At 42.1% G+C, this 25,871-nt stretch overlaps 1 protein-coding gene across 6 annotated transcripts in view; it reads left to right on the plus strand.

Annotated features, from left to right (window-relative positions):
* The window catches only part of FRYL (FRY like transcription coactivator), a 411,199-nt gene that overhangs the window by 39,541 nt on the left and 345,787 nt on the right, over positions 1 to 25,871 (plus strand). The window contains exon 3 of one of the 6 annotated variants that reach the window (XM_065598065.1): positions 6,436 to 6,545. The exons of the other annotated variants lie outside the window; for them this stretch is intronic. Coding sequence (XP_065454137.1) covers positions 6,436 to 6,545 — 110 coding nt within the window. The remainder of the gene's footprint in view (positions 1 to 6,435; positions 6,546 to 25,871) is intronic. 6 annotated transcript variants of the gene reach the window in all.

Raw genomic sequence — 25,871 nt, forward strand, 5'->3', positions numbered from 1 at the left:
TTGGAGGTAAAAGTTTTTATTCCAGGTGCTTTCTGATCCTGAAAAATAGATGGAGGTCTCAATCTTCTATTTAGATGAAGGGAATCCATGGAATCGATGTGGACAATCAATGAAAGAAAGAATTTACCTTACAGTAACTGTGGTTATTTGAGATGTGTTTTCCACATGGGTTCCACTACCTGCCCTTCTTTCCTGCTACTAGTTCTAATTCTCTGGGATTCTGTATCTGCAAAGGATCTGTCTGACTGGTTGGGCCCACTCTGCCTTTAATGTTCCCTGGTGGGGGGGGGGGCATAAGGACATCAAAGGCACAGACATGGCCCCAACAAACACTGCTGGCCAGAATAATTTGATTTTATGTGTGGCCCATGCGCCTCTGGTGGAATCTGTGTGGACACTCTAAGAACCACAACTACAGTAAGATAAGTATCCATTCTTTTCACTGTATCTTAGGGCTATATCAGGGGCTAATACAGATTCTAATTTATGTGGTGGATCCATCTTTTTGATACCAATACCTATACCTATAAATTGCTGGTGGCTTAGTTGTGGCTTTTTGGTTGTTGTTGTTTTGCAATCCAGAAAGCCAGTGCATCGAACCAAAAAAATCTTAGTTGTGCTTGTCTCTGTCACCTACAGAAGTTGTTTAGATAATATCTTTTATTGGACTATTTAGAGAGACAAGGCGGGTAAGGTAAGACATTTTGAATTTTTAATGATAATACAGTATTGTTTGCTGAATCATGTAATCAGGATTCCAGCAATATCGCATGCTTGTTGAATTAGAAAGATTTTATTATAACAAATTCCTTTGAACAAATTATTTTCTGCTGAAAAAATTGCTTAGAACTCCATAGGACTTATATTAAGGTTGTTTGGATAACTTTTGAATTATTATAAAATTAAAATGTGAATATATGAGTTCTGTGCACTCTTGACTTTGGTTTGTAGAGCTTACATTATCTGCCAATAAGTTTACATGTGCCACTGGTGAAGACTAACTCTGTAAGCCAAATATCTGTAGTTAAAGAAAAAAAAATTGCTATTGTGTGTTCTCAATACATATATTTTTCAAACCCCAAACTTTTACATGCATAATTTTGCAGTTTTATGTATGATTCTATTGTGAGTTAGTAATTTAATAAAATGGTTGTTGCAGTTAATGTGTACAGTCCTATAAATGTGTATAACATGTTCCAGATAAGTAGCCTCACCACATTTTACTTTTTCTACAGCCTTGAACTTCATGTAGTCTCTTACACGTGTGCAAGGTGTGCACAAGAGGCTTCTTGTTCAGAATAGTAACATTTGTTTCTATATTCACTTAGCACCAGATATAAATTTCTACAGTAGGTGCAAGGCAGTGGAGAGTTGAGCCCCAAGTCCCTAACCCAGGTATAATATTTTTAAAAGTTCTAAACTGGACTACCTGGTACTACACTGAACCCCCTGTAGTAGCACTGCAATTACAACTGATCCTTGTCCCTCACTCCCCTGGCTGATTGGGCACTGGTTAAAGTGTATTAGGGAAAGAACAAGCTAAAAAAACGTTTGCTTTTGGGATTCAGATGAGAAGATATTCTGTGTAAAGAAACTAACTAACTAACTCCAAAATGTTCTTGCTTTGTAAGTGGTGTGTGGTTTTGTTTTGTTTTTGTTTAGGAAGTTTTTGTTTAGCATACTTTTTTTTTTTCATACTTCTCATGTTTATATTTTACCTTTTCACCTAAAGATCTTAACATATTTGTAAAATGTTTTCATAATTATCATCATCTTCCAGATGGGGAAAAACTTGAGGTACAGAGAAATTACGTGTCTCGCTGAGGCTTACACAGGGCCTGTGGCAATCGGGAATAGAACTCAATCTTTGTGTTTGTTCAGCTTGATCAGTGGTTTTCAACTCATGGTCCATGGACCCCTAGGGGTCCACAGACTATGTCTAAGATTTCCAAAGAAGTCCACACCTCCATTCAAAATTTTTTAGGGGTCTGCAAATGAAAAAGGTTGAAAACCCCTGAACTAGCACATGTTGTGTCCCAATTTCAAATTGCCTGTTTTGTAATGTAAATTATTTCAACACTTATAATTAAGGCTGTGATTCTTTCATGGAGATCACGGAAGTCACGGATTCCGTAACTTCCACAGTGGCTGGTGTGGCTGACTTCAGGCCCATCCCCCAGGGCAAGGTGCATGGACAGCCGCACCAGACGCTGTTCTGGTGGTCCCGGGGGCTAGCTGCACCAGCTGCTGCTTGGGTGGTCCCGGGCAGCTGGCTCCAGGGACGACTGGAACAGTGGCCACTGTGGTTGACTCTGGGGAGCGCCTGTTCTAGGGTGCCCTGGGGTCTGCCTGAGCAGCAGTGGCCCCAGGGAGAACTGGAGGCCGTCTGGAGAGTGGTCCTTGGGAGCAGCGGCTGGGGGGCAGTCAACCCTCAGCACTGGAGCAGTCTCCTTCCCCCCCCGCCCCCCAGCAGGGGCCCCTCGGAGCAGTGGGGCCTCAGAAGTAGAGATTTAGTCATGGGTATTTTTGGTAAAAGTCATGGGCTGTGAATTTTTATTTGTTGCCCGTGACCTGTCCATGACTTTTACCAAAAATACCCATGACTAAATCTTAGCCTTACTTATAATGTGTTTGATCTATGAGAAATTGCATTTAGATGCCTCACTTCATTCAGCACTGAAAGTAACTAAGAATTTTGTTTGAAGTCCTATAACATTCTTTTGTAAATGCAATCTCAAAATAATCTGTTTCCTGACCCAAAGATCCAGGGTTTTGTTGGTTTTGTTTTGTTTTGTTGGATTTTAGCCTAGTCTTTTAAGCACTGTGCTTAATTGACCAGTAGAGGTCAGACTCTGAAACTTTTTGTATAAGGGGGATTGCACATGTACAACTTTTGTTACTGTTTTTCATCTAAAGTAATTTACTTTATGGCACAAATGTTTGTGCTGCTGCTTTCTCCTATATATCTTAAAAATTAGTAATCAATGAGGCTTTGTTGGCTTCATGTCATAATGAAACATGGATTTTTTTTTTCTGTCAGTTTTTGTAAGTTGAAAGATTCCTTTTCCCTGAAGCTTTCCAGAATGGTTTATGCTAAGAAGCTTCCTGATCCCAACATATTTACTTAGTTTTAGCCTAAGTTTTCCTCAACTTTTTTTCTTCTTTCCCTTTTACTTTAATTTCTCCTTCCTCACTGACTGTTAATGTAAAGGTTTGCTTCATAACTGGAGAACTAGTGACCATCTTCCTTTTGTATCTTCTAATGAAGCTGCTCCACAGATCAGCGTCCCCAATAGGCCATGTGGAAGAACTTTAGGTGGTCTCACTTCCAGTGATTTCATCCATTAGCGTCATATCTTGGTTTTCTCCCAGCTGCCCTGTTATTTCACTAAAACATATTTAAAGCATAAAAGTTATTATTCAGGTTTAGCTGTTTACTGTAGATGGAATACACTGTTGTTTTATAGGCTGAGACATTCTTAATATCCCCTTTGCCACCTACTCGTAGGCAAAGGGAAACACTGGTATTCTTGTGTTACACTCTCCTTTTTCCAGTTCTGAATATACTTTTTATTAAACAGAACAAAAACACTCAATACCTTTTTAAAAGGTCCTGAATAAATAAATCTAGTGTATTTTTTCCAAATGGATTAATTACTATTTAAACCATAATCTGTGAATTGTAATGATAATACTTATTTGAAGTTAAAGGTTGCAACAGGGGTTGTAGTGTAAATTCTTCTGTATGATATTATAGGATGTAAATTTTTAGAAAAGGGACTGTGTGAACAGCAGCTAGTATGCTATGAGTGATACCATAATATAAAAAAAATATAAAAAGCTAAAAATAGAATGTCATAATAAAATTAGTGATTTGGTTATGAACATTATACTGCTGGTAGAGGTAAAATGGGGAGATTGAGGAAACTGCTATTAACTGTAGTTTATGAACTTGACATTTTTAGTTTTTCAATATATTAATTAGTAACACATTTCTTTGATCACCAAATATATTTAAGCTCAATTTCTCTGAGTAGTAAGACATCATATTGCCTTTGTTTTTGTTTTTTAGACCACGTACATCTTTAGTCTAGTAATTAGTATTAATCTAGGATAAATGAAACTAAAATTTCCCCTTAAATTCCTGAGTGGGAAACTTGCATATTGCTTTCAGTAGGTCTAGCATCCTGAATGTAGCTGCAGTTCCTGTTAAAAATGTAAAATCAGCAGTGTTGAGAAATCCGACTACACATAGAAAAAACATTGCTTTATCAGCACAAAAATCTAGATTTTACACAGGTGAGGTTTGATTGAGAACATTGTTACAGCTCAATACCATTTATAAAGCACTTTTTTAGCAGATGGTATACTGTAATCTGTAATTACAATTGTCAGCATACGTCTCCTCTTCCAGCTCTCTAAAGTTGAAATTAGGGACAAGGTTAAAAAGAATTACGGGAAAGAATTAAAACTGGGGAGAGTCAGTCAAAAAAGCTAAATAAATATTCAGTCTTTTTCAAATGAAAGGTTCAAATAAACCTTCCAAGAATGTTTTTAATTATATTTGAGATTTTGAATGAAGAGGCAAGCACCAATATTTAAGGATAAATCTTTCCCAAAAAAACTGAAGTTTTCTATTGCAAGTAAACTCTTTGGAATGGGGATTTTCTTCTCATGTATTTGTATATTGCTTAGCATTCTACAGTCCTGATCTTGATTTTGGGGCCTCTTGAGTGCCGCTTCAGTACATAATGTGGGCTCTGTGTCAAAAAAAATGACTGCAATTACATTATTTGGATGGAAGACACAAAAACATTTGGTTTAGCTGTTTTATATACAAGTTGTATACAAAAACTTATTCTATGATAGCTTTTTATGAAAATAAACGTTTTGAGGTCATGAATGCAGTCACACAAAATATCCTGAAGGAATATCTAGCATTGGCTGTGCCCTTGCTGCTAATGCTTATTTTGAGGAGCGCTTTTAGTGTGATTTAAGAAACAGTATAGGTAGATTATCAAAATTATACTGTCTGGAGCAGTGGTTCTCAACCCAATTACCATTGTGGACCACATATGCGACCCACAATGTGTTATGTGGGCCGCATCCAATACTACCTGTATGGCCCTGAGGATGTCACATGGGCTGCAGCTCTGTGCTGACTGGGCACAAGCGGCCCACAGGCCCTGGAGTAAGTTCTTTTAAATTATCACAAACTGTAGGCTTTCCCTCCTCTTGTCTTCAGCTGGAGGCAGTCAAGACCTTTTCTGCTATGGAAGGATAACCAAGGCCTCCAGAGTAGATCAGTGGCAATCACCAGACTTCAGAAAATCGAATTATCTCCTTATTAAGAACGTTTGTTTTAAAATTTATTTTACCAAAAACGTCCCATTTTAATTAAGGCTAGCACATTTCTTTTTTTTTGGATGGGGGGCAAAGAAGTTCTGAGATAGCTAGATGGGCTTTCGCACATGCACGGGCATGCATGCTCTCTCCTTCCACCTTCTCTTGCCTCTTTTTCCTTATTGTCAGGAGTGAATGTGGCCACTAGTTTTTCTTGGCTGTGGCAAAGAAAGCGAGAGTTATGAGAGGGTAGATCTTGCCACTCAGCAGGCCAAAGGAAGATTGTAATGACCACCCACTCGATGAGTGTTTTATCCCTCCCCATCCAGTTGCCAAATATTTACTGTGATTACCCCATGACAACCTCCCTCCTCACCACTTTTGGTTGTATTTTTATGACAATATATGTATTTTCTTACTTCATCAGTTGAGAGTCTAAAGGCTGGATCGTAACTGACTTAACGCATCTGGAAAAATGACCAGCTACTTACTCTGGCTGAGCAGTTGTAGGCTTAAAATAAAAATGTTACTGTGGGTAGTTTTAGATAAGAACAAGTGATCACTTGCAAGACAGAGAATAAAGAATTGTATGAAATTATACATACATTATCTGTACTGTTGCAGTGCCCAGAGAGTTCAGTTGGTTTTGGGTCCCCATTATGCTACATATGCTGTATAAACGCATATGAAAAGAAGTCCCTATCCTGAATTACTGTCCAAAAATAAAAATAGTTGATTTTTCTGGTAATAAGTGCATATGCTGTTAATATGTTAACTTTATTATATAAATCTGTTTCATTATCCATAGTAACAAATGTTCTAAGGGAAAATAGAAAGATGCAGACAACTTTTAACTGTGATTTTTGTATATACTTTATAGGATTATAAGCAGGAGGAATTACTTGGCCTGATTCTGGTAGACTCTTGATAATATACTACTTTATAACATCTAGTATGGTCAGGGGTGTGTGTGTGTGTGTGTGTATTTTTTTTATATATATATATATATATATGTACATGTATATATTAAATGTATATGAAATAAGTGGATCAATGGTAATGTAAACATATTTAACTTTTTTCCCTTGCAAGTACCCCAATCATTTATTGCAGTCCATTTCTGCTAGATGGAGCAAGCCATGACAAAAATGAGGTGGAGGGAAGTCAAACTTCACGGGCTCAATCCTACAAAACCTCCTCTGGTGAGCTCCAGTAGGGTTCTTTTGTGTGGTAGTTTCAGGATCATGCCCAAAATGTACAGTAGCCCTTATATTTTGCAAGTTGGGCATATCTGCTATTGAGAAGTAAAAGATTGTGATAAATGCCTTATTATATGCAGAATACACTGTGAAAAGAGAGTTGCTTGTAATGAAGCAGGATGATATTGAATGTTTAGTACTGAAATGTTTTGATTTCAGTCCAACTGACTGAACAGACGGTCTTTATTAAACTAAATAGTGCACAAGTATGATTCCAAGCAGCGAGTGGGAGGTAACTCATAGTTATCAATAAATCCCTGTCTTTATAAATTCTTTGAACAAGACCTGCTCATTCCCTCTGAAGCATTTGGCACTGGCTGCTCTTAGAAAATGGGATACTAGTCTAGATGGATCATTTGGTCTGACACTGCATGGCCATGTTTATGTTATGTTTCATAGGGCCACAATTAAAATTGGATCCTGGTCTGTTGGTAGTTTCTCCATGGAGCCTCAATTGATTTATTAAATTTGTTTCTTCCAGTCTGAGTTTGTATGGCAGTGCAAATGTTTATGTATTTTGACAGCATCCATAACGAATCATAGGGTAGGGATTTCAGCTAAATTCTCCTACTGCTTTGTTATTTTAGTTTGATGAGGATGAAGTAGTACTATTGGCAAAGATCAGGTCACCTTTGACGTACATTGAATGTTGATAACCTCTTTCAACTGTTTAATTGATGCTTTAGCAATCTTAACTGTTACTGTTTGTGGCTAAAGTTAGGTTTCCTGCCTGCATCCCAGTGGACTGGCTTAAAAAATATTCAAGGAAAGTGGCTTGGGGAGAAGATATTTGGAAGATCTTGTGTGAAAAGCCTAGAGATTGTTGGGGACACTGTTGAGAGAAACAGAGGTCTGGTGGCATGATGACTAGAGCACCATCCAAATGAGAGTGTTGAAAGCTACAAAATGGAGAGGGACACCTTGAACTTCTCAAGAACTTGTACTGGTATAGGAAAGCATTGCACTCCTATATGTAACCTCAAGATAAGAATTGTTATTTGTTAGGCACTTGAAACATAAAATATTTTAATTATTCTTGGCTTGCACTGTATTGAACAGGATGCATTTTATTAAATAATAAAGATGATATAGCTTACTCTTTTAACCCACCATCTCAAATGTCTTAGTTTATTTTATGTTTGCTCTTGTGAATCCATTCCTTCTGATATTAAATAATAATGCAAAATCTATTAAAATGAAAGGCAAATGTGAGTGAGTAAAGTGTAAGTAATTGATGCAAGTGTTTTGCAGAAATTGAGATTTTTCCCAATAGACTGACAGATTACCTGCATTTTTAATGAACCTGTCGTACAGCTCACTGAAAATGCAGATATAACTTCTTTCAGAGATTTTATGTTAAGCTAAATCTTAGATCATTCAAATTACTTTTTAAATGTGTGTAAAACTTCAGTGAAAATGTTACTTGTTGTTTTGAATAGTATCAGTCAAAAGTGTATTACTTGAGTTTTTATATAGAATATGTGGATTATTCATTGTAGTAGAAGCTCAACGTCATTATAGTATATTAAAGACTATTGGCAGGCTTCTTTTATTGTACATTTTTACCTTTACATAATGTACTGCTTGATACTGTTAATTGGAACAAGTAGACAATAATCCTGATTTAATATTTTGGAAACTAATTATGTACTATAATTTAAATAACTCAGGAAGCACACCATGTTAAGGTCTTTGAAAGTAATTTAATGCTTGGGAAAACTTTTACACAATGTTAATTCCTTTAAGTATCTCACTATGCCAACTGGATAAATGGCTCAAAATAATATATTACAGAAGTAGATTTACTTTCTCTGAGTGCATTTCATTAGGTTTATCTATCTATCTAGGAGTGTGTCTTAAGGAGGACCTAGTTATAAACTAAATTGGCTTGTCATTTTTTTTTAAGTAATTGCAACAGATACAGAAAGAGAAACAAAAGGGAAAAGGAAAAAAGTCATAGTGTTTTGCCAGTGATAATAGAATGAAGTAAATAAACAGAATAAGGACCAAAAGAAAATCTTAAATACTAATGTACACTGATGGATCATGTGACTTGAAAGCAGATTTACCGTTGATGCTTTCAAGATGAACTTCACTGTGTTCTGAGTCAGTGAATTTAAGGTGCACTTTTTAATCTGCTGCTTTATTCTGTTTCCTGCCATACATTTTGTTACTGGTTAATCAATTTTGATCTACAAATTGGTGATGAGAAAAGATATGATTTAATTGGGATTAGACAAATTTACAAATTAGGATTTTCATGACTAGTTACAAGAAAAGTACACTTTTATTAAGAGAAAATCCATACATAAAATACTCCATAAACATAGCTTCTGGTTTTTTTTTCAATTAAGCCTATTTATCTCTGATTATATATAAACTTTTTTCCAAAGATGCATGAGAGAAAGTATGATGAGGAAAGGTCCTGTGGACTTCACATTTATGTCTCTCTCCTTATCAGAAGATTCAGAGAGATTTATATTTGTTAAATGTGGGTATCACTGACTGTTTGTTTGAAAAAGGAATATAGATGTTGAGATGGTTCTTTTTTCTGGTTCAGCTGTTATTATTTTCAGTCATTCCAATAATTGTAAATATATAGCTAGGGAAATCCTAGGTGCTTTTTTCTTTTGAAGTATACAGGTATGGCTTAAATGTTAACATTTCAAATGTTTCCTGGGAAAAGGCTACAAAGAAGGCCAGGCTCTAGAGCAGTAGCTCTCAACCAGGAGTTTGTGTACTCTTGGGGGTATGCAGAGATCTTCCAGGGGGTACATCAACTCATCTATATATTTGCCTAGTTTTACAACAGGCTACATAAAAAGCACTAGCGAAGTCAGCACAAACAAAAATTTCATGTAGACAATGACTTGTTTATGCTACTCTATATACTATACACTGAAATGTAAGTACAATATTTATATCCCAATTGATTTATTTTATAATTACATGGTGAAAATGAGAGAGTATGCAATTTTTCAGTAATAGTGTACTGTGACACTTTTTTGTATTTTTATGTCTGATTTTGTAAGCAAGTAGTTTTTAAGTGAAGTGTAACTTGGGGGTACGCAAGACAAATCAGACTCCTGAAAGGGGTACAGTAGTCTGGAAAGGTTGAGAGCCACTGCCCTAGAGTGACAAGTAACTTGTGATGTGTGGCAGTGAGGTAAGTTTAGGTTACCATGCACCCAGAGGAATTATTAAGCAGTTTAAATATGAATGTAAATTCGCAGGTGGGTGTTTAGCTAAGCAGCTGGAAGCCATGGAGAGCCTCTCCCTCCTCAAATAAACACCCCTCCCCTAAGAAATTCCTTCCTTTCTTGTGGGAAGGCCCAACACCTGCAGGCCCTTCCCTCTGCCTTTTTTCCACTGTCTTCAGTGAGCAGAAGCAGGCCTGTTTTTCCTCCCCATCCCTCCTTGTGTTTTCAGGGGGCATCTACACACTTTCTCCACTAGAAAGGTAGTAGTTTTGTGTTCCTCCACCTCTGTACATCAGTGGGGCCTCCAGACTTCTTCCTGTTTTTTGTCCTACTTTTGATTCCGCTCCCCCCAATTATCTAGGATCCCTCCCTGTGTGTTCCCATACCCCAATAAACTCTTGTTCTTTGCCTGAACCCTAGTATCCCTCATCCTTTAGAAGTCAATTCTCTTCTCCCAAATAGTGATGCCAGGGCTTAAATTGGGGAGGGAGGAAAAGTAGTGGTACTCTCCCAAGCTCCACTTGTATCAGTGCAATTTCCTGCAATATCTTTTGGGAGATCTTACTGTATTAAATGTATGTATCATTGTGTGCCAGGGATTGTATGTAATTCCAAGGGAGAGAACAGTCTGGTGATGAGGCAAATTCACTCAGGTTGTAATATCTTCAGAGAAGTACCACTACCTAGAGATGCTCGCATATACTCGTACAAACTGGATTCGCCAGAGCTCAACAGAAAAAGAAAAGACTGTTGAATAAATAGCCTGAGTTTAAACTGATTCTCATCCAGCAAACAGAACCTTCTGTCCCAGAGGGGCCCCCAATCCTTACAGAGGGATTGGAAGACTTAATCTACTAGGGCTGCATAAAACAGATGAATGATCTCTGGTAAGCTTTTTAGCATGTGGGTAGGTTTTTATTGGTTTTTAATGTTTTCTCTGTAATGCTTTCAGCTTAATAAATGTGCTATCTAAGAAAGAGCTGTGTCGTAACTTCAGGCAATATGCTGGTCATAGCCACTGGAGAGAAAGCAATATGCAGATGTTGGCCTTTTAGGGCAGTCTGGTTTACTGGGAATATCACTATGTAGGTAGGGAGCGGGCAACCTTAAAGAACCTTGCATTAGAAGTAAGTGAGACACCCAAGATGGGTGACGGCTGGGAGCCTAAAGTGGGTGCCTTTAGTGTACCACAATGGGGGAAATACAGGTGTAGTTACCCTGAAACTGATAATGCTCACAATCTGAACTGTACTCAGACTAAGCTCTGCCTACTGGAGATGCCAAAATGAGACGATACTCATAATGCAATGTGCAGTTCTATAAAACGGGATTACAAGTGATCTGTTGTGCTCCTGAGGCTTTGCCCTTCGCAATGGGGTTCAGATAAACCCATAAGAATAGCTGGAATAAGGCATATATGCATAACAGGCATATGCCTGGGGCCCTATTTTCTTGTTATCTGATACCAGAATCTTAAACTTTGTTTAACCCTCAAGTTTATGAAGAAAACCTGATGCAGTGATGTACAAATAGAAATCTGCAGCCAATGTCTAGCACAAGGAAAATCATTAACTATTAGAGCCAAGGAAGAATCCTCCTAACCCCACACCCATCACCAGAGCAGATCATGCGCCTTCTGCTGTTGAGTGGAAAGGGTGGTCTAGTTGGAGAGTTGTGCTTGTGTTTCCCCACTGGATGTGTGGGACTGGGTCTCCATTGGTAGGACTCTTTCCCTCTGGCCTTTTGGCTCCATGGATCAGTTTTGCTGGGTGGAATTAAATGAGATACTTTTCCAGGTGTTGCCCACTCACAGCACTAAAATGAAATATCACTCATGGTAGATTGTACAAATAAACTTTTATTATGATTGTCCCTCTCCTTACATGCTTTTTTCAACAGCGAATTTGCTTCAATGTTGACATTTTAAATCATCCTGACTGGCTATCTAGGTTAATGCCATACTTCTCAAATATCCATCATTTCAAGGTATGTCACTCTGTCTGATTTAAATAACTTTAAACAATAAATATGAAGGAACAATATATTTGTGTTATAGCTGGGTAACTTCAGCGCTAAAATAAAGAACCATGAAACTAAGGTTGTGGAAAGTTTATTTAACTACAAAATGAATTCTGCATTCTTTTTGGTATCCCTTGTTTTGTCATTCACTTTGTCTTCTAACCCCTCATCTCCCACTAAAAAAGGTATTCTTAACTAAGGTTAAAATAGCAGTCGAGACACTCCAATCTTCCAGTCGTGTCCCTATTGTTGCTCCACTGTAGGTGTGTTTGCGTCCCTGCACTGCTGATCAGAGAACTTCGGTAGCAATGTCCACTAAGTCCAGACATGCTCCATCTCTCCTCATGCCCTGCTACACAGCTAATTAGTGTATGTGGGCTAACCCCCCTCAGTTCCTTCTCAACTTCCCCGGCTAGAGACAGAGCTATTAGCAGTCCATTATTAACTATTATCTCATCCTTTCTTTGTAGCCGAGAGCCTAGCTTTTAGTAGTAGTTACTCTAGTGTCTTTTATTTTTGTCCTAATATTCTAAAGTGTGTGTGTTCTCATTGGGGACCCTTTCCCACCCACTGAGGCTAGCCCCGTCACAGACACACACTCACAGTGCATTTCTTGCCTTGGGCAAGGACATGTTCCTCAGAAGTGCGCTCTCTGCCAGCTGCTTAGACCTTGGTCTCTCAAGGACAGAGAGCTGAGGCAGAAGACTATATACATGGCGGCAGCTCTCAGACCTTCTCCGGACCTATGCCAAGAGTCTCCACGCAAACGTGAGTCTTCCCCACAGCCCTCAACATCCAAGGGCTATGGGTGAGGAAATCAGTTGCCGACCCCCCCTCACAAGTTGAAAAAGAGAGCAGGAAGTCCCTACAGTGAACCAGGAGCTAGCTGCAAACCATTTTGAGCATGCTCGGTATCCTCAGTACTGTCAGCACCGAGACAGGCCAAGCCCGCTACCCACAGCTCAAGGCAGCAGGTGCCACTGACACACCCACAGACCCAATGGACACGGGCACCAATTCAACGACAACTATGGAGGACACTCCAAGGCACCACTGGTATGCAATATCCCATCGGTACCAACGCCTCATCTGGTACCTGAATGGCTGGTGCGGATAAGATCTCCGCCTGCCCTCCCCCTCTCCAGTGGCACTGAGATGGTTGGCACTGCTGGAATTCCGGCATTCGAGGAACTTCTATGTAACTCATGTACCAAAGTCTCCTCCTCAGCACCAGGATCTCACTGAGTCTCCACCCAGAACTGGATTTTCCCCGCTGCCTTGCCATGCTCCCTCACTCTCCAGTGTGGACTCAGATAGTGAACTGAAGGACGGGATATCTCAGTACTCCTCCCAAGCACCCTATGGTGCCTGATACCAGCAGGGCCCCGGGGCATATCCTCAGATGGCTCGACCTGAGTACAGCCATGGTCTTGGTACAGCCATCAATGAGCACCACCAATGGGCTCCATGTCACTGCCACCACAGTGGTGATACTGGGACCCCGGACTACATACTACCACCATGCCTGTGGAGTTTCTAGTCCCACCCATGAGTCCTTGAGACATGCTTCCTCAGCTATGGCATCCAGGGCTTCAGAGCCCTCAGATGGAATCTCTGAGGAGTGTGAGGGCAATGTCAAGGAGATGGTGACCCCAAAATCTATATCCTCTTCCCCATACAAGGCTGTCATCTCCCCCCTTCCTCCCCCCATTCCCGGTGGATGATTTTCGCCTGTTCCAGGACTTTGTGAAGAGAGAGGCTGACTATCTCCAGATACCTCTGGAGGAAGTCAAGGATACACACCACAAGCTCCTGGACATCCTTCATTCATTTTCCTCCTCAAAAGTGTCCCTCCCTATCAATGAAGCTCTTCTCAACCCCATGAGAATCATTTGGCAGACCCCAGCATTGCTCGCACCGACTTGCAAGTGAGCAGACGAAAAGTACTACATTCCTGTGAGAGAACAGAGTTCCTCTTTTCCCAACCCTCCACCCAACTCCATCCTGGTGGTCAATTCTCGTGGCCATCACCACCACATGAGGACCACCCCCCACGATAGGGTCTGGAAGTGTCTGGACCTATTTGTCAGGTAGGTGCACTTGGCCACGCTTCAGTTTTGAATCGTCAACTTTCAAGCATTTATGGCGAAATACGTTATGTGAATTACTTGAAGCTGAACAGTTTTATTGAGCAGCTGCCTTGCCTGAGTTGCATCACGAACAATTTAAGGCCATCATCCAAGAAGGGCAGCTTGTAGCAAAGACAATGCTAGAGTCTGTGTTTGACTTGGCCAATACTACAGCCAGAGCCATCTCCATGGCAGCGGTGATGTAATGTGCCTCTTGGCTCCACCTGTCAGATTTCCCAAAGGAGGTGCAGGTAACTATCCAAGATCTTCCCTTTGAGGGCACTAAGCTCTTTGCGGAGAAAACCAGTGCCTTTCTTTGCACTTTGAAGGATTTTTGGACCACCCTCAATTCATCAGGCATCTACATGCCAGGACAAAAGAGAAAGTTTAGTCTACAGCCCCAGCATAAGCCACACATTTCCCAATACCCGTCTCAATGATACTATGAGCCACAGAGGAAGAAAACCAAATTCTCTAGATGTAAACCATCTGGCTAGCAATTCTCCTCATCTCAGCCTTCCACATCTAAGCACCAGTTTTGATGTGTTGGTTGAGGTGCCGATAGACCACTCCCCACAACTGCTACAGTTGACCATTGCTACCACCCATTTGGCCACCATCTGGCAGTGTTCCAAAGGGACCTAAAGATTGTTCGCCATCGGTATTCTATCCACTTTGCCTCCTTGTCCCCTCCACAACACCATCCCCGTCCCTCCTTACGAGAGACTACCACAAGTGGTAGACCGTCTCCTCCAGTTAGGAGCCACAGAACCAGTACTGCAACATCTACAAGGCAAAGGGTTCTACTCTCGGTATTTCCTAATACCCAAGAGGAAAGGGGACTGAGTCAGTCACTTTAGCAACGATCATTCTAGTGTTGGAACAGGGAGACTGGTTCAACTTCCAGGATGCATATTTTCACATCTCAGTCTTGCTAACTCTCACACAATTTCTCAGATTTGCACTGGAACAAGATCACTACCAGTACAGGGTACTCCGCTTTGGGTTATCTTTGGCCCTGAGAGTATTTTCTAAGATTCTGTCAGTAGTGGCCGCCCACTTACGCACCCAAGGGATCATCATTTACCCTTACCTGGATGGTTGCCTCCTCAGAGCCCAGTCTCTCCAAGAGGCTCACTGAGTCACCAAAGCTGCAATGAACTTGTTTAGAGGTTGGCCCACAGATCAACACCCACAAATCAACCCTCATTCCAGTACAGTGCCTGGAGTTTATAGGTGCCGACCTCGACTGTCTGAGCATGGGCCCTCATGCCACAGCACAGATTTCTCTCTCTAGTCACATTCACAGACACCATCCAAAACAGGCCACACCTATCAGCCAGGCACTGCCTACAACTCTTAGGGCATTTTGCAGCAGGCACAGTGGAAATATATGCCAGATTCCACAGGTGGTGCCTTCAGATGTGGTTCAGCACGGTTTACAGACCAGACAGGGACAAACTAGACAGAGCCCTGTCACTGTCCACTAGGGGTAAAAACCTACCTAGATTGATGTAAAAACCCAGCCAACATTTGCAAAGGGATCCCATTCATGCAAAAAGTCCTCTTTCGTTGCTTCTCACCACCAACGCATCATTCATAGGGTGGGGCGCACATCAAAACGGCCGTACAACATGCTGTTGCTCCAGAACAGGGATAGGACATCACTCTCTAGGCAATGCTCTCGTCCTCCCCCGAGACAGGGACTCTTTTACACCTTTCCTCCTTTTATCTTCAGTAGGACCTTCAATAGTAGGAGGAAAAAGAGATGGAGCACGCATCATTCTGATCGCCTCAATGTGGCCGAAACAGACCTGGTACCCTTACCTGTCACAACTCGCGACGTGCCCATCAATATCTCTCCTTGTCACTCTGCATCTCCTCTCAGAGAACAGAGGACATACATACCCTACATCCCAACTTTGGTGATTCTCTGTCTCAAGGCATGACTCCTTGGTTCCAACACCTAGAGAGCTCTTGTTCAATGGAGATGCAAGAGGTATTATTATACAGCAGAAAATCCTTGACACTATGTACTTACCTGCCAAAATTATCCAGACTTCAGATTTGGTGTACATTCCAACAAATCTCCCTGACATCCACCACTCTTCCAAACATATTAGACTATGCACTGGCACTAAAAGGATCGGGGCTGTCCATAAGCTCTCTTAGAGTCCACCTAGCGGCTATAACAGGGGTACTCAGTGCTGCCACACTGGACCACCAAAAGGTTCCCCAAGGGCATTATAAACCTCTGTCCACAACCTTGGCGTCCTATTCCCACATGGGATTTAAACCTGGTACTGAAGGGACTGACTAGGCCTCCCTTCGAACCCATGGCCACCTGTTCGCTCACTTACCTCTTGATGAAAACAGCCTTTCTGACAGCAATTACTTCAGCCAGGATAATAGGGGAAATAGTGGCTCTGATAGCACATTTCCGCAATATGGTATTCTTTTGGGACTAGGTTAGACTCAGGCCACTTCCAAAATTTGTTCCCAAAGTAACCTCCCCATTTCACAAGAACCAGTTGATTCATCTTCCAACCTTCTATTGCAAGCCTCGCTGAGACAACAGAGAGGCTATATTTCATACTCTAGGTGTCAGAAGAGCCATAGCTTTCTACCTAGACAGGACAAAGGCCTTCAGGAAGTCCCCCAGACTTCTCCTCTCAATTGCGGAAAGATTCAAGGGCTCGGCAATATCAGCCCAAAAACTTTCCAAGTGGGTCTTGAACTGTATCAGACAATGTTATCAAATTCACAATATGACCCCTCCACATGCTGTTTGTACACATTCCACAAGGTTGATCTCCTCATCTGTTGCCTTCTTCAAGAATATCCCTATCTCGGAGATCTGTAGAGCAGCGACATGGGCATCAGTCCTCACTTTCGCAGAACATTATGCGATCACTGGGGACTCCACCTCCGATGCCATCTTCGGCTCCACAGGGCTGTCATCCGTAACTGACCTGACTCTGAAGTCCCAGCCCTCCAGAGGGGATACTGCTTGGGAGTCTCCTGTAGTGGAGCACTCTTAGGGACACTTAGGAAAAACTTTTTCACTAGGAGGGTGGTGAAGCACTGGAATGGGTTACCTAGGGAGGTGGTGGAATCTCCTTCCTTAGAGGTTTTTAAGGTCAGGCTTGAGAAAGCCCTGACTGGAATGATTTAGTTGGTGATTGGTCCTGCTTTGAGCAGGGGATTGCACTAGATGACCTCCTGAGGTCCCTTCCAACCCTGATATTCTATGATTCTATGACACTACTAGAAGAAGTAGTTATCCACCTTGTGCAGTAATGATGGTTCTTCGAGATGTGTGTCCCTATGGGTGCTCCACAACCCACCTGCTTCCCCTCTACTTCGGCGTGCCTGTCAATGACTTTATGGTAGAGAAGAAGGTGAGCAGGGTTATCCTGTGCACCCGGACTATCCTTGTGACAGGACAGGATGAGAGACTGGGCATGTGCAAGCTTAACAGACACTGCTACTGAAGTTCTCCAATCAGCAGCAGAAGGGACGAAGCACATCTATAGTGGAGCACCCATGGGGGACACATCTCGAAGAACCATCTTTACTGCACAAGGTGAGTAACTTTTGCTGCTGCTTGTAACTCAGGATAGTAGCTTCATTTCAACCCCAGGTTCCTCTGTAGACTTTAACCAGAGCTGCTAATGTGAGTTTTTTAAAAGCCAAATTTTGAATGATATTTTAAGCTAGTTTAGCTGACTGAAGTTAAGAACACATCTCTTGGCAGTGCAGAGATACCTGCAGGTTGGAAGTTTTAACTATCCCTTTCATGGAGATGAATGGGAACTATTTATACCTCTCAGACTCTGCAGACTGAGGCAGGTGCAATTGTAGATTATAAATTTGTTTTACAGCCCCATCAACTAGAGCAAGGGAGAGGCAAACTACAGGCGGCATCTGGCATGCCAGCTGTTTTAATCCGGACCTCGAGCTCCCACTGTGGAGTGGGGTTTGGGGCTTGCCCCGCTGTGGAGCTCCAGACAGGGAGCAGGGTCAGGGGCTGGTCCATGTGGTTCCTGGAAGCAGCGGCATAGTCCTCCTCCGGCTCCTATGTGTAGGGGCAGCCATGATGTGCTGCTTTGCATGCTGCTCGCACCTCAAGAGCTGCCCCTGCAGCTCCCATTGGTCAGAAACCACAGCCAATGGGAGCTGCAGAGGCAGTGCCTGCGGATGGGGCAGCATGCAGAGCTGCCTGGCCGCACCTCCGTTTAGGAGCTAGAGAAGGGAAATGCCACTGCTTCCAGGAGCCGCTTGAGATAAGCGCTGCCCTGAGCCTCCCCCTGCGCCCCAACCCCCTGCTCTAGCCTAGATCCCCCTCCAGTCCTCCAAAGTCCTCGATCCCAGCCCGGAGCACCCTCCTGCACACCAAGCCCCCCAGCCCCACCCCAGAGCCTGCACCCCCAGCCAGAGCCTGCGCCCCAACCCCCTCCCTGAGCCCCCTCCCACCCTCCGAACCCCTTGGTCCCAGAGCAGAGCACCCTCCCAAACCCCAAACTCCTCATCCGCAGCCCTACCACAGAGCCTGCACTCCCAGCTGGAGCCCCCCCCCCCCCACACACACACACCCAGAGCCCCCTCCTGCTCCCTGAACTCATTTCTGTCCCCAATCTGGAGCCCACACCGCCAACCCCAATTTTGTGAGCATTACATACAACTTCTATTCCCAGATGTGGCCCTCGGACCAAAAAGTTTGCCTACCCCTGAACTAGAGGCTTTTTAAAAAAAAAAAGTTTAATTAGGATTTTTCTTCACAAGGAGACCCACAGATGTCTCATTTGGGCAGCCAATCCTTTCATAACTTAGAAGGCAGGACCAGACCATTATTAATAAAGATTAAGAGATTGAGCTAGTGGAGTGGGGTTTTGGTTTTGTCTCTCTCCCCCCCCCCCCCCCCCGCCCCCCACTTCCTCAGCTGCAGGCAGAGTTTCCTGACTGCATAGGGGTAACTGGCAACAGTTATCTCAAACTGGCTGGGTCTTTAGGGTCTGGGCCATTCCCTCCCTGTCAGTGACTGACAGCTCTGATTTTTACCCCCTAAACTGCAAAGGGGCTAAAGATCCAAAAGAGGGTCATTAGACTTTTGTACTAGAATAAAGGGAACTTTCAGGTAGTCAAGTATAAATTTTCCTGTTCTGGAGCACAAGATGGCAGCCTGGGTACTAGGTTGCTGACATGGTGTGATTTGTAATCTAGTTTAATTTGAGCCCTGATGACTTCCCCTCCAAATTTAATTCTCTTATTCTCTAAATATAATGTTCCCCTGAGCATCCATATATATATATACACACACACACATACTCTCTCTCTCTCTCTCTCTAGTGGTTCCTCCCAAGCTTGCTTCTGCCCCCAGCCCCCCAATCTTCAACACTTATTTGGTGTAATAACAGGTCTATTTTTCGGTAGGAATGATGTACAGCAATTGAGCAGCAGCTCTCTATGATATATTATCCTGCTCTGCAACTAAATTTCTTGCCTGCCTCTTCTGACCTCACCATAGCTGTCCCCAGCTGACTGTACAATAACCCTACCCAGTCCCAAGAGCCAGAAGTCTTAAGAACAAACCATCTGGTAGAAAACCAGAGGAATGCGGGAGAAATGAAGGGAAAGCCTTCAGAGGGCTGGAGAACAGGGAAGTGTACTGCCCTGTCTGGATTTACACACCTAGTGGTGGGAGGCCACCAATGCAGCAGAAATTGCACAATACCTAGGACCGTAGTTAGGACTGAAATCACCTAGAATTAGTTTGCCAAACCTGGGTGGGACAGTGTCAGGCAGAGAGGTTATGTTGGCAGCCATGATACAAACTAAAGATTTCTTTATAATGCATAGTTGATAGGAACTTTGTGGGCACAACACATGAAATGATTACTTGGAATGTTTTATTCACTGTTTTCTTGTGCCTATGGCATGTTTAATATATTCAGACTTGCGTTTTAAAATTTTGTTTCCTTCCAGTATTTTTGTAAAGACACTTTCAAGTTTTCTCTCTAATTTCTCTAGAGTATTTCAAATTAAAATACGAAAGAAAAGGAGAAAGTATACATTTTCCCATTTTGTAACCAGATGGGTAGAGAATTATAGAAGACACAACTGTTGCTTTTTTTTCAGTGCTGTGTGCAAACCAATTTCACACTTCTGTCTTAAAACAACTTATATTATTTCTAATTAACTACAGATGTTGCCAATTGCACAAACCAAAACACAAGCAAAATCAAGATGTTTATATACAAGAAGATTACTTACATTGTAATTGTTTTTTATTATGGTTGTGTTTTATGTATATATTTGTAATATACCTGTTTCAGTGCTTAAGGCAAATAAGTTGAAATTTGAAGCCAACAATTAAAACTCATCGCAGGAAATAATTACTATGGGAGGCTGTAAAGTACATAAATTCCTTTTGTGATCTTAAATCTGTGTTTAAAATTGTGTCTGTGACTAATAACTTATGAAGCTCTTCTCCTTAATTGGTGCCATATTCTTCCTTTATATAGTGTTTTCCTATGTAGTTGTTTGGAAACCCAACAGTTCAAACTTGTGTGACATTTCTTGATTCCCTTCAACTGCTTAAAGTACCTGAGTGAGGGTCATGTTAGGTATAAATACCTCATCTGTAAGGGATTCAAACCCTGAACCAAAAGAGACAGCGGTTTGTTTCAGGGACATTCTGATGGAGGTGGTTTTGTACCAAGCCTCTCTCTGCACGAGGACTCAGACTCCACATCCTTCTGCAGTGCACTGCCAGACATGGCAGAGTCCCACACAGAAATGAGCTGGATAGAATAAATCACTCTACCTGTCTGGTGCCCCACAAGCATCAGAAGAAATCTGGTACCCCTGTTTTCAAGAAGTCATCTTCTTCAGGGGTTATGAGATTCCCATAAGAAGAGGACAAATACGGAGCTTAGGGCATCTTTAGCAAGATGGTCACCAGTACCACACTCTGGTAGTATTGAGTTGTCGACTCTGGCACCTCAAGAGGTGCTGTTGAGACCAACTCCATTGCTGACTTTGTCTGCAGAACCATCTTAGTCCGCAGCATCGACTTTGCAAAGAACTTTGGTAGCACCAAAAATACCTCAGGCATATGCAGCAGCAAGGGACCTCTTATACTTGATGGTACGAGATTCACTACTCAGGCAGGATTACTCGTTTCCTGCTTCTCTCTCAATTACATGGGTACCAGCTCTAACAGCCTCCGTACTTTCTAGAGAGGTGCTGTCAGTGGTGGATCCTGTGTTGGTGCCATCTGCTTCTGGTGTTTGTCCATCATGGTAGGCGCTCAGTACTGCTGATCGGGAATCCTCAAATCTTTTGAGTGCTGCCCTTATTTTGCCAGCAATGGTCCTGTTCACATGTTTCTCCGCTGGGTACTGCCCCACCCTGGCATTCTAACATGGATTTGTCTTCTGATTAGGAGGAGAGTTCCTACAGATCAGAATCCTTCTGTACAAGGGCTCAACTATCCTCTTGATCCTTGATGCACAGATCGAGCTCTCAGGACCTACACATGCAGATCCGTGGGAACACTGCCATGGAATAGGTCCCTAATCCCATACCAGATGCTGCATTTACCCTTCTGGTACCCTAGGGCAGTTTGCCTAGATTCAAGGCCAACTTCAAAGCACCAGATTTCAAGATCATCATCTTGGTGCCTTTTCCCATCTGATACCATGTTCAGTACTGATGTTATCACAAGATTGCCATCCAGGCATTGTTCCACAACCAGTACTGTCCTCAGTACTGACGTCCATGCATGATCACCATCCAAATGCCAGCCTCTGGCTGGTAACATCCTCGGTACTAATATTGGTACTCAGTCAAAGGAAGGTTTACCTCCAATTCCGGCACCTCCTCCTTTGTTGCAGATTATCCACCAGCTCAGACATTTTAATGCCTTCTCTGAACACCACCTCATTGTCTAGATGAGGCTACTAAATCTGAGTTGTCTTCTCTGGTCACTGATCACTGTAAGACATACTAGGAGCTTATGAAGAGGGTTGCTATCTCTCTAGGGATCCACATTGATGGGTATCTTGGACTAACTCATAAGCTCATTGACATTTTACATTCATCAGGTCCAGGTAAGGGTGGCTCTGCCTATTAATGAGACTATTTTTGTAGCCTACCAAAGTCCTTTGGTAGACTCCCACATCTAGGTGTACCAAAAAGAGAGATCTAGTAGGACATGAATATTTGTATTCACATCCCACCCAGATCCATGACGGTGGCAGGTACTGTTATGGGAAAAAGTTCTCCAGCTCCAGTGCACTGGTGCGCAGACACCTAAAGTGGAGTGGACATATGCAACACATCTCGAAGAACAGCAGTTATTGAACAGGTATGTAACTGTTTCCCATCTAACCCTACTTGGAAGGAGCAGAGCTTCAGACCTAAACTAGTGCATCTCCTGAGATCTGTAAACAGTCTTTGTTTCTGTCTCTGTACAACAGCTACCCTTTGCAGCATCCGAAGAAGTGAGGTTTTTACTCACGAAAGCTTATGCCCAAATAAATCTGTTAGTCTTTAAGGTGCCACCAGACTCCTTGTTGCCTTTGCAGCATGTTCTTTTTGGGATACATGGTGATTGTGGCTGTTTCCTTCTGTGGCTGTACAATGGCAGCCTAGAAGAAACAAAGAATCAGTGCATGTTTGAAGAAACATTAATATCCAACTAGATTGGTTTGGGCTCAGTATTCTGCAGGAGTATAGTACAAAGTAACTGCTCCCAGGTTCCATTGCTATGCAACTCCCCAAACCTGCAGATGCTCACCATGGCTCTTCAGTGGAGGAGCTTTTGCAGGGTCCTAGAGGATGGCATGAAGTTGGTGCTCTCTTAGCTTTTGGTCTCTTATACTTTGCAGAAGGAATGGGGAAAATATTACTGTTTTGTGTAAAAGTGACCTGCTAATGCGCATGTTTTAATCAATGTATGATTCTTTACTGAATGCCCTAAACAGCATCAGCGTGCCCCGCCCCCCCCAAAAAAGAGAGAGAAAAAGAGCATCCAGTGTGCAACTGACCTTAATTTATTTGAAGCAAAACTATCTCACATAGCTTTTAAAAATGCCACTTACTTGATTTCCTTCCCCCTGCATCCCTCTCGCCACCTGGCTCCATGCTGTTACAGGGTTCTTTGGTAGCTATGTCATCACTGAATGGTGCATATTAGGATCACAGTGAAGCAGGAGCTAGTCAGCTATAATTCTGGGATGTATAACAAAAGATAACTTTTTAAAAAATTGTGCTGAATGTTCTCCTTACCTTTCTCTCTGCAGTTAGTTAATTTACAAAGAAAACTTTTCAGGGTCTCCTTTTTAAAACAATAGTAGACTGTTCGATATTCACATTTGTTAGGCTTCTAATATACTTATTGGACTAGATTATTGAAACAACAAGAGGCATTTTGCCAGCCTAGTACATTTCATGAATGTTCAGCTGCACGAGGAAAAATGTGCTGTATCTCATGTGAAGCAAGTAGAAAATCTCCTTGAACAAGTTTGAGCAACCAGTTACATTATGTACCAGGCATTTCCTTTTTGCCTAGGTTTCTTTTTATAAAAATCTTCAAAGATTTCTGGCGGGCAGTTTTCATTGTACTTCCTCTTAGCTTATTTGTGCCCTTCACTTAGGGAGATCATTATTATGTCTTAAGAAATGCTTTTTGATTGCATGTTTTAAGTGTGTGCCTCATATAGTTATTTGCTTTACAAAATAACTCAAAATATGAAACTGCATTCAACGTGTGATTGAGCTCATTAGAAAAATATGTAGCAGAAATCCTATATCTCTTTGTCATCTTTCAAAAATGAATTTGACAGATAAATGCATATATGTTATATAGTATAGAATAAAACAGTTGCAGTTTATTGTGCATGATGATTGGATTACTATTCATGTACTTCACTTGTGACTTTCTGGACTCTCATTTAAGGGTGAAAACCTGTACAGGGTTGGGAGAGCATAGTGCTCTAGCTGATGATTTAGCATATGTATACCAGAGGTCTGAATTTAGTTCTAATTCTGGAAAAAAGAAATAAACAAGTCAGGACAGGATTATTATTGTGAAGTGAAGTGATTTATTTGGACAGGTTCATGTTGCATTCAGTAAGCCTCTTGATTGAAGGGTGCATGTTATAATTTTAACTAAATGTACATTTGACTTCCTTAACTTCTCATTAAGATCCCAAATGGTTCTTTGTGTTGTACAGGTTACATACACTTAATAAGTAGACTAAATCACTAAAGAGTTTTTAATAAATAAGTTATTACGGGAGGCCCATTCACAAGATTCAGGGTGAAAACCTAGTGAGAAACCTTCCTCCCACTGTCTGTCTTCCTCCTCCCCTGGTATCAGCTTCTGAGAAAGGTGTAGACTATCTTTCATATTTGCCTCTGGCTAATAAGTAATTTTAAATTTTTGCCCCCCCCTCCCCTGTCCTTTCCCAACTCCCTCTAGGTGTGGGAAGCCCACAAGCTCCCGATTATTGCCAGAACTGGTCTTTGAGGCTCACCCCAAATTTGGGCTCTAGAAATTTAAAAGAGAACCTCAGCATTGTTTTTTTTTTTTTAAGTAAGTTTATAATGTGCTTCATTGCGAAGGTGAGAGAGCCTTAATAATAAATGTATTAACCAATCACTAGACTTAAAATGTTCATAGGGCAGGGGTAAAACCCCTTTAAAGCCCTGCCAAAATACTGGCTACAGCCTGCTCTCTGGCCAGTAGGCCAGGTGTAGAGATGCAGGTAGTCAGCAGGGAGCCCAGCTGCAAGCCCTAATGAGGGCTGGCTCAGATGAACATGCTGGGCTAAGTAGTGACAGCTGGGCTATAAAAGCACTGGGCAAACCTCAGTGGGGAGGCTAGCCTGGGAGGAGACAGGAGGGCAGTATCTCTATCTCCTTGCTAATAAGGAAGCCTCAAGGGCCAGGAGACCCTGGGGAGGGTCTGTGGGGCACTAACTGCTGGGGGATCTGCACAAGCACTATAAATAAAGACACTGGGGTGATTCAACAAAAGAGGGAGTGAACACTCTTTATTAAACAGCCTAAACACAGAGTGCAGGCACAATTGTGGGAGAGCCTGTGTGGACCCTGTGATAGTCCACTAGACAATGGACATATTTAGGACCCACTTTAAGGGTTTTTTTGCAGAAAACTATAGGAACATGTCCCCCTGGTTTGAGAAGAAAACAAGATCAGTTTGTGGTGTGGGGGATGTTGGTGGCACTCATTGTACCATAAACTGCCCCCAAGCTAACTGCATTTGAGCTGGCTCCTCTGTTAAGCAGTCAGTCTGACCTCTGGCTGAAAGGAGGGACAGTTCAATGATATGTCACATGTTACAAATCCTTGCACTCAGTCCTGTGTTTTGTTCAGCAGTCCGTAGAACGTGTCATGCCTCTAGCTATGGTCAGATAAGTTCCCCCACCCCCGTGTTAATTCTATCATCTGTAAAATGTAGATAATACTACTTGCCTACCCTCATAGAGAAGCTGTGACTATTAAATATAAATGCTTTGTAAATCCTAACATTTACTGGAATGCATATTCAGCCAAGTGGCTGGGGCAGTAGGAGCCCCTAGGCCCCCTCTTATTTAGACAATTGTCCCTTGCATGACTCTTCAAATGTTAGTAAGTGTACACATAGCCCAGGACAAACAGCTGGGTTCTACTTTTGTCCCAGGAAGCTGGAACATGAAACTTACATTCTGTAGAAAATAAGGTTATGGGCTCCTCGTTTTACCCAAGAAAACTTACCTCTTTTGAATAGATGATATCAATGGATAAATTTAGTCCCAGAAGAATCATGACTCTTGATCCTTAAATGCTCTTGCTAATATGTCGTTCCCCTCCCCCCCAAGAGAGAATTTCAGCTATATTGATTGTCAATA

This window comes from Chrysemys picta, chromosome 5, assembly GCF_011386835.1.
Source record: "Chrysemys picta bellii isolate R12L10 chromosome 5, ASM1138683v2, whole genome shotgun sequence".
Lineage (NCBI taxonomy): Eukaryota > Metazoa > Chordata > Testudines > Emydidae > Chrysemys > Chrysemys picta.